This window comes from Molothrus ater, chromosome 22 (assembly GCF_012460135.2).
Source record: "Molothrus ater isolate BHLD 08-10-18 breed brown headed cowbird chromosome 22, BPBGC_Mater_1.1, whole genome shotgun sequence".
NCBI lineage: Eukaryota > Metazoa > Chordata > Aves > Passeriformes > Icteridae > Molothrus > Molothrus ater.
Genome location: NC_050499.2, coordinates 4,684,074 through 4,692,991, shown reverse-complemented (window position 1 = coordinate 4,692,991; position 8,918 = coordinate 4,684,074). Strand labels below are relative to the sequence as shown.

At 48.6% G+C, this 8,918-nt stretch overlaps 1 protein-coding gene across 1 annotated transcript in view; it reads right to left on the bottom strand.

Annotated features, from left to right (window-relative positions):
- Positions 1 to 1,868: 1,868 nt before the first annotated feature.
- CLMP (CXADR like membrane protein) overlaps positions 1,869 to 8,918 on the bottom strand; it is a 55,520-nt gene continuing 48,470 nt past the window's right edge. The window contains exons 6-7 of the mRNA XM_036397535.2: positions 7,495 to 7,636; positions 1,869 to 3,052 (exon numbers count right to left, since the gene is read on the bottom strand). Coding sequence (XP_036253428.1) covers positions 2,761 to 3,052; positions 7,495 to 7,636 — 434 coding nt within the window. The 3' untranslated portion in view covers positions 1,869 to 2,760. The remainder of the gene's footprint in view (positions 3,053 to 7,494; positions 7,637 to 8,918) is intronic.

The window sequence follows — 8,918 nt, the reverse complement described above, 5'->3', positions numbered from 1 at the left end:
CTCACATAGTACAGGGCAAGTTTGGAAACTCTTTCCCATGTGGAAGTAGCCCAAGCAGGGCTTGGCTTTGATCAGGTTGTCAAAGAAGTATAGAAATTAGAAGTATAGAAATTAGAAGTATAGAAATTAGAAGTATAGAAATTGGAAATTCTGGGTCTCAGTCAGAAAAGGAGATTAATGACAGTCCTGGAGTGCAAGAATTACAGATCTGTGGTTCTTCTGTGCTCAGCCATCTTCTGTAGGCTCTTTCCACAAATTGGAGAAACCCTTTCCCTCCCTCCAGAGGGGAAAAAAACACCCAAACACCCTAATTTTGAAACAGAAAATCACCAGTCTAGGGATACAGGAATCTAGAACCTACAAGCTCAGTGTCTTGTGTGTAGCAGTGCTCAGAGCCAAGTCCTTCGGAGGGAAAATCAGTGACAGAATTCTGCATCTGCCCCTACCTCCCATCCTTCCCTAACTTCATATTCTGTGGAAATGCTTAACCTGGTTGCTCACAAAAAATAGTTTTTACAATTCTTGCCATTTTTTAAGAGTCTTGCTAAAGGTTTGAGCCTCAGCCCTGGCCCAGCATTTGGTGTAGAAGTGGGAGAGCTCACACAAGGGTGTCCTGCTGGGAGCAGCATTTTGTGCTTGTTTACCTGTCCCAGGTGTGTTTCCTCGGCCAGGGAACCCTCCGGGCCTGCCCTGGGCTCAGCTGGGGGGTGCTGCTCCCTCGGTCTGGCTGAGAACTTTCCCTCAGGCTTCTCCAGCACACACCTGGCCACTCCTGCAGCTGGCAGCGGCTGAGAGCTCTTCCCAAGGCTCCATCCAGGCTTTCTGGTCCCTTGGTGACCCCCCCAGGTGGGCACTGCCTCCCTGCTGGGTTCAGTGCCCAGTTCTCCTCTCTCTAAGGCTCAGAGGGGCTCTCGTGGCCCTGCAGTGCTGCCCGTGGAAGCAGAGTCAGGCTCCTGGCCCGAAGTTTATTCTGGCAATTAAAGCACCTCTGTTTTCTTGACAGAAAAGGTCCTTTGTCTTTTGTAGAGTTTAGTTCAGACACCTTAATGCTTCATCTCTTGTCCTTTGGGGGTGATCCTTTAATTTCCACTTCAGTTAAAGCCTCCAGTATTTCACTGAATGCAGAAAATGTGGAGCACCTGGCTGGACACCCTCAGCCTCAAAATCTTCACCTAAGACAGCACATCTTCGAGAAACGTCCCCAAACCCAGTCCAAGAGACTTCTCCCTGCCCACAAAACCTCTCTGGAATATTATGCATCTTTAAGTCTTTGCTGGTCCCTTTTAAAAAATCCTGAGGGTTGGCTTCTTTTCACTCACACTGTTTCACTCGACAGCACAGCTTTGCTGCCGTAGGGTTTTAATGCTCATTTTGAAAGGGAAAAAACCTAACAAAAAAAAAAGAGATAATTTAAAAAGAAGCTCCCTTTTCCCTCCAATATTCTTTCTTAAGATCTTTCTTAAATCTTTCTCTATCAGAATCAGAGGGTTGGCTTCTTTTCACTCACAGTTTCACTCGACAGCACAGCTTTGCTGCTGTAGGGTTTTAATGCTCAATGTTCTATTTTCAAAGGGAAAAAAACAACAACAACAACAAAATTTTAAAAGAAGATCCCTTTTCCCTCCAATATTTTTTTTTAAGAAGATCTTTCTTAAATCTTTATCAGAATCAGACGGTTGGCTTCTTTTCACTCACACAGTTTCACTCGGCAGCACAGCTTTGCTGCTGTAGGTTTTTAATGCTCATTTTCAATGGGAAAAAAACCAACAAAAAATATAATTTAAAAAGAAGCTCCCTTTTCCCTCCAATATTTTTTTCCTTAAGATCTTTCTCAAATCTTTCTGTATCAAAATCAGAGGGTTGGCTTCTTTTCACTCACAGTTTCACTTGACAGCACAGCTTTGCTGCCGTAGGGTTTTAATGCTCAATGTTCTATTTTCAAAGGGAAAACAACAACAGCAAAATTTAAAAAGAAGCTCCCTTTTCCCTCCAATCATTCTTTCTTAAGATCTTTCTCAAATCTTTCTCTATCAGAATCAGAGGATTGGCTTCTTTTCACTCACACAGTTTCATTTGACAGCACAGCTTTGCTGCCGTAGGTTTTTAATGCTCATTTTTAAAGGGAAAAAAAACAACAAAAAATATAATTTAAAAAGAAGATCCCTTTTCCCTCCAATAATTTTTTTTCCTTAAGATCTTTCTCAAATCTTTCTGTGTCAGAATCAGAAGGGTCTGAACCTCAGTGACGCTCAGAAAGGAGTGGGAGGGCTCTGGCGGTGTGAACAGTCCCGAGTGATCATGATGAAGCTGCCAGGAGCAGCCCTCGCTATCCTAGCGCTGCTGAGTGGCCGGTGCTGTGACGATTGAGGGATTTCCCCGGTGCCGTGCCGATGTTCGCATTTCCCCGGTGCCGTGGCGATGTTCGCATTTCCCCGGTGCCGTGGCGATGTTCGCATTTCCCCGGTGCCGTGGCGATGTTCGCATTTCCCCGGTGCCGAGGCAATGTTCGCATTTCCCCGGTGCCGAGGCAATGTTCGCATTTCCCTGGTGCCGTGGCAATGTTCGCATTTCCCCGGTGCCGTGGCGATGTTCGCATTTCCCCGGTGCCGTGGCAATGTTCGCATTTCCCCGGTGCCGTGGCGATGTTCGCATTTCCCCGGTGCCGAGGCAATGTTCGCATTTCCCCGGTGCTTTGCCAATGTTCGCATTTCCCCGGTGCTGTGCGAGCGGCGCTGCGGGGCGCGGACGCTCCGGGGATGCTCACACGGTTTGGAACGCGCGGCTCTGCGCGGGCACCATCGCGGCCGGCACTGCCACCTTCACCAGGTGGTTGTAATCGGCTTTTTTGGGTTCTTCTTTCCTGTCCAGCTGCCGCTGGCTGTACTGGGGCGGGGTGAGGTGAGGAGTGGCTTCGGTGGACAAAGTCCGCTGGCTGCGGGAGGCACTGTTGGCTGTGGACCGGGTGGAGGAGGAACCCGAGCGGGAGCTGCGGGAGCCCGAGGAGGAGGAGCTGGGTTTGACGAGATGAGCCTTGGGTGCCTCGGCGTCTTCCCTGCGAGGGAGCACAGCACACACGGGCGTCAAACGGTGCGGGAAATGCTCCGGTGACCCGGGGATTGCTGTGGGAACGGCCCCGAGTGCGGGAAAGAGGGGGAAAGGATGGGAGGAAGAAGAGGAAAAGGAAGGGGGGAGAAGAGGAAAAAGAAGGGGGGAAAGCAGAGGAGAAAGAAGAGGAAAAAGAAGGGGGAAAGAAGAGGAAAAGGAAGGGGGGAGAAGAGGAAAAAGAAGATGGAAAGCAGAGGAAAAAGGAAGGGGGAAGTAGAGGAAAAAGAAGGGAGAAAGCAGAGGAGAAAGAAGAGGAAAAAGAAGGGGGAAAGAAGAGGAGAAAGAAGAGGAAAAAGAAGAGGGAAGGCAGAGGAGAAAGAAGAGGAAAAAGAAGGGGGAAAGAAGAGGGAAAAGGAAGGGGGAAGAAGAGGAAAAAGAAGGGGAGAGTAAGAAGGGGGAAAGAAGGAAGAATAGTGGAGGAAAGAAGGGAGAAAGAAGGGGAGGGTAAGAGGGAAAGAAGGGAGAAAAGTGGAGGAAAGAAAGGAGATAGGAGTGGAAAAAGAAGGGGAAATGCAAAGGAGAAAGAAGAGAAGACGAAGGGGGAAAGCAGAGGAGAAAGAAGGGAGAAAGAAGAGGAAAAAGAAGGGGAGGGTAAGAAGGGGGAAAGAAGGGAGAAATAAGAGGGAAAAGGAGGGGGAAAGCAGAGGAGAAAGAACAGGAAAAAGAAGGGGGAAATAAGAGGAAAAAGAAGGGGAAGATAAGAAGGGAAAGAAGGGAGAAAAGTGGGGGAAAGAAGGGAGAAAGAAGAAGAAAAAGAAGGGAGAAAGAAGAAGAAAAGGAGGGGGAAAGCAGAGAAAAAAAACGGGGAAGAAGATGAAAAAGAAGGGGAGGGTAAGAAGGGGGGAAATGGGAGAAAAGTGGGGGAAGTGGGAGAAAGAAGAGGAAAAAGAAGGAGAAATAAAAGGAAAAAAGAAGGAGGAAATAAAAGGAAAAAGAAGGGGGAAAAGCAGAGGAAAAAGATAGGAGAAATAAGAGGAAAAAGAAGGGGAGGGTAAGAAGGGGGGAAAGAAGGGAAGAAGAGGGGGAAATAAAGGAAAGAAAAAAAAAAGAAAGAAGGAAAGAAAACCACCCCCAAACCGTCTCAGAACCACAACGGACGAGCAGTTTTACCACCATAAAAGAATATGCAAATTCTTCAAAATACCGACCTCACAAACGCGAGAGCAAACAGTTGGTGCTAATTTGCTCGGGGAAAGAAAGGGGGGATTAATTGAAAGCCCTGCAAGCTGTCCAGACTCTGCTGTGTAACTCGATGGACTGAACTCCCACCGCCCCGCAGAGTGTTGGTGAATCAGTCTGGAATAAACACACGCTGCTCACACCCGGCTCTGCGTGGGCTCTGAACGGCAAACGGGCTGGGCAGGAAGGCCTGAAACCGGTTCATCCACTCCAAAGCTGCCCCGTGGGCACGGAGAGAAGCGCCACAAGCGGGGCCTGGCAGAGAGAGAGAGGGACAAGGAGGGGGAGGATGGAACGGGCAGGCGTGAAAGGTGATAGCAGAGAGGCTCCAGATGGAAAGGAGACAGGAAAAGGGGAAGGAACCGGCAGAGATTGCCTTGGGGAGGAAGGGGGGGGAGAGGGGGGAAGAAGAGGGAGAAGAAGGGGGGAGAAGGTGAAAAAGAAGGGGGGAAATAGTGAGAAAAATGGGGGGAAGAAAGGAGAAAAGTGGGGGAAAGAAGGGAGAAAGAAGAGAGAAAAGGGGAGTGTAAGAAGTGGGAAAATAGGGAGAAAAGTGGGGAAAGAAAGGAAAAAGAAGAGGAGAAAGAAGGGGGAAAGCAGAGGAGAAAGAAAGGGAAAAGAAGGGGGAGAAGATGAAAAAGAAGGGGAAAAGAAGGGAGAAAAGCAGAGGAAAGAAAGGAGAAAGAATAGGAAAAAGAAGGGGAGAGAAGATGAAAAAGAAGGGGAGGGTAAGAAGGGGGGAAATAGTGAGAAAAAGTGGGGAAAGAAAGGAGAAAAGTGGGGGAAAGAAGGGAGAAAGAAGAGGGAAAAGAATGGGGAAGAAGGGGGGGGGAAAGGGGGAGGGTAAGAAGTGGGAAAATAGGGAGAAAAGTGGGGGAAAGAAAGGAGAAAGAAGAGGGAAAAAAAAGGGGGAAAAGAGGGAAAAGAAGGGGAGGGAAAGAAGGGGGAAAGAAGAGGAAAAAGAAGGGGGAAAGAAGGGAGAAAAGCAGAGGAAAGAAGAGAAAGAATAGGAAAAAGAAGGGGAGAGAAGATGAAAAAGAAGGGGAGGGTAAGAAGGGAGAAAATAGGGAGAAAAGTGGGGAAAGAAAGGAGAAAGAAGAGGAAAAAGAATGGGGAAAGAAGGGAGAAAAGCAGAGGAAAGAAAGGAGAAAGAATAGGAAAAAGAAGGGGAGAGAAGATGAAAAAGAAGGGGAGGGTAAGAAGGGGGGAAATAGAGAGAAAACTGGGGGAAAGAAAGGAGAAAAGTGGGGGAAAGAAGGGAGAAAGAAGAGGGAAAAGAATGGGGAAGAAGGGGGGGAAAAAGGGGAGGGTAAGAAGTGGGAAAATAGGGAGAAAAGTGGGGGAAAGAAAGGAGAAAGAAGAGGAAAAAGAAGGGGGGAAAGGGAGAAAAGCAGAGGAAAGAAAGGAGAAAGAATAGGAAAAAGAAGGGGAGAGAAGATGAAAAAGAAGGGGAGGGTAAGGAGGGGGAAAGAAAGGAGAAAAGCAGGGGAAAGAAGGGGGAAGGAAGAGGAAAAAGAAAGGGGAAGAAACAGGAAAAAGAAGGGGGAAGAAAATGAACAAGAAGGGAAGAGTAAGAAGGGGGAAAGAAGGGAGAAAAGCAGGGGAAGGAAGGGAGAAAGAAGAGGAAAAAGAAGGGGAGAGAAGATGAACGAGCTGAGAGGGATCAGCAGCTGAAGGGATTACAGAAGCGCCTGGTGGGGCAGAGATGTCACACGGGGCCAGGTGGCCGCACAGGCGGACCTAAAGATGGATCAGGGCTTTGCTTCTTGGAGGCAGCAGCAGCAGCAGCAGCTCAGAGTCATTCCTGGAAATAGATTTTCCAGCGCTTTCCTTCCTGAGGAGCTCAGGCTGGCTTGGCTGGAGCCCAGGCTCGGCTTAGCGGAGCTCAGGGGCGGGGAACGGATGAGCTCCAGGAACGGGAGTCAGCGCTCCCAGAGCTCCTGCTCCTCCTCTGCGCTCATCCAGAGCTAAATCCGGGAGAACAGTTGTTCCAAAGGCTCAAGGAGGGCTCAGAGAATGTGGCTGAACTGTGTGCCAGATAGGAGCTGGAAATGAAAGGGAAAAAGGGGAAAGAAGGGAGGAAGAAGGGGGAAAAGAAGGGAGGAAGAAGGGGGGAAAGAAGGGAGGAAGAAGGGGGAAAAGAAGGGAGGGAAATGGGGGAAAAAAGGTAGGGAAAGAAGGGGGAAAGAAGGGAGGAAGAAGGGGGAAAAGGAGGGGGAAAGAAGGGAGGGAAATGGGGGAAAAATGTGGGGAAAGAAGGGGGAAAGAAGGGAGGAAGAAGGGGGAAAAGAAGGGAGGAAGAAGGGGAAAAGGAGGGGGAAAGAAGGGAGGGAAATGGGGGAAAAAGGTGGGGAAAGAAGGGGGAAAGAAGGGAGGAAGAAGGGGGAAAAGAAGGGAGGAAGAAGGGGAAAAGGAGGGAGGAAGAAGGAAGGAAAAAGGGGGAAATGGGGGAAAAAAGGTGGGGAAAGAAGGGAAGAAGAGGTGGAAAGAAGGAAGAAAAAATGAAAGAGGAAAGAAGGGAAGAGGAGAAGAGAGGAGAAAAGAAGGGAAAAGAGGGAAAATAAGAGAGAAATGGGGGAAAGAGGGTGGGAAGAAGGGAAAAGAAGGAAGAAAGAAGGGGGAAGAGGAAAGAAAGAAGGTGAAAAGAAGGTAGAAAGAGGGGGAAAGAGGAAGGAAAGAAGGGAGGAAGAAAGAAGAGGAAAAGAAGGTGGAAAGAGGGGGAAAAGAAGGGAGAAAATAGGGGGGAAAGAAAGGGGAAAGAAGGTGGGAAGAGGGGGGAAAGAAGAGGAGAAGTGAGGGAAGAAGAGTGGGAAAGAAAGGAAAGACAAAGAAAAGAAAGAAGGAAAGGAAACCAGCCCCAAACCCTCTCAGAACCACGGCGGACAAGCAGCTTCAATTTAACACTATAAAGGAATATGCAAATGCTTCAAAATACCGAAATTACAAATGTGAGAGAGAACGGTTGGGTGAGGTTTGTGCTAATTTGCCGGGGGAGAGGAGGGGTGACTTTAATCCGATTTTCCGGGAAGTCTTCACAAAGATTCTCACAGTCACGAAATTTGCCCGCGATGTTTCACAGAGACTTAAAAAAAAAAAAAGCTTTTTAGAACAACCTGCGAGGACGCTCAAAGCTGCCTGCAGGTAGTAAAAACCGCGGTGGGAAAGTGCGGGCAGGGAGTGTGGGAGGTGGCATTGACCGAAAGGCGTTACCTGATCTCATTGGGTGCCTCCTCCTCCTCGTATCTCTTCTTTTCTTTCCTCCTTATGGTCAGCCTCACCACGAGGAACAGGAGGCAGAGCCCCACCACCACTCCGCACACCGCCCCGGCGATCATGCTGATGTTTTGTGCATCTGTTGTCCAAAAAAAACCCCCAGATTTATTGGTGAGCCCTTGTTGGCGTGGTGAGTTTTTAGTCCGTGCTGCAAGTCCCAGCATAGGGAATAACTCGGGGCAGCACGCTGGAGTTCATTTTTGAGGTGTGTCTCCACACAGAAGTTGAACCAGTTTATCTCCAGCTAAGCTGAGCTGGCAGGGAGTGAAGCAGTCGCCTCTGCAAAGGTGAAACCACAGGAGCTGGGCCTTCAGCTGTGGGGCAGAGTTGAAATAAGGAGGGAAAATCCCCTTCTAAGAGTGTAAAAATACAGCAAAGACAAAGGCAGGGCAGCCCCTGTGTGGAACACAGCACCCAAGGCAGAGGAATGTTTAATTTCTTCATGTTTCCCTATGAAGACATTTTTCCCCCCTTCAACTCCCCTTGAATGATTACAGCCCTATTCTGAAATTGGAGTTGAAATAAGGAGGAAAAATCACAGCAAAGACAAAGGCAGGGCAGCCCCTGTGTGGAACACAGCACCCAAGGCAGAGGAATTTTTAATCTCTTCATGTTTCCCCATGAGGATTTTGTTCCCCCCTTCAACTCCCTTGAATGATTACAGCCCTATTCTGAAATTGGAGTTGAAATAAGGAGGAAAAATCACAGCAAAGACAAAGGCAGGGCAGCCCCTGTGTGGAACACAGCACCCCAGGCAGAGGAATTTTTAATCTCTTAATGTTTCCCCATGAGGATTTTGTTCCCCCCTTCAACTTCCTTGAATGATTACAGCCCTATTCTGAAATTGGAGTTGAAATAAGGAGGAAAAATTCCCTTCTAAGAGTGTAAAAACACAGCAAACACAAAGCCAGGGCAGCCCCTGTGTGGAACACAGCGCCAGGCAGCACCGGGGCAGAGGTGATGGCAGAGGAATGTTTAATCTCTTAACGTTTCCCCATGAGGATTTTGTTCCCCCCTTCAAGTCCCTTGAATGATTACAGCCCTATTCTGAAATTAATTATTCAAATGAGGAGGGTAAGTGACCTGGCTGAGGCAGACAAAGCAGGAGAGGAAACCATCCTGGGCAGGGCCTTTTTCATCCAAACCAGCCGAGTAATGCGGGAACATTTCCCATGGGTGATGGGCCCTTGGCTGATAGTTTGTGACGACCTTTTTGGATGAAAGTGGTCAGGCTGGGCCTGGCTGAAAGGTGTTTCCTTAAACTCAGTCCCTCGGGAGGGTTTAGCAAAGCCAAGCGAGGTTTTAAACCAGTTCAGTCCAATTGCCAGAAAAGCCGCCTGGACGCTTTTACTTCACATGCC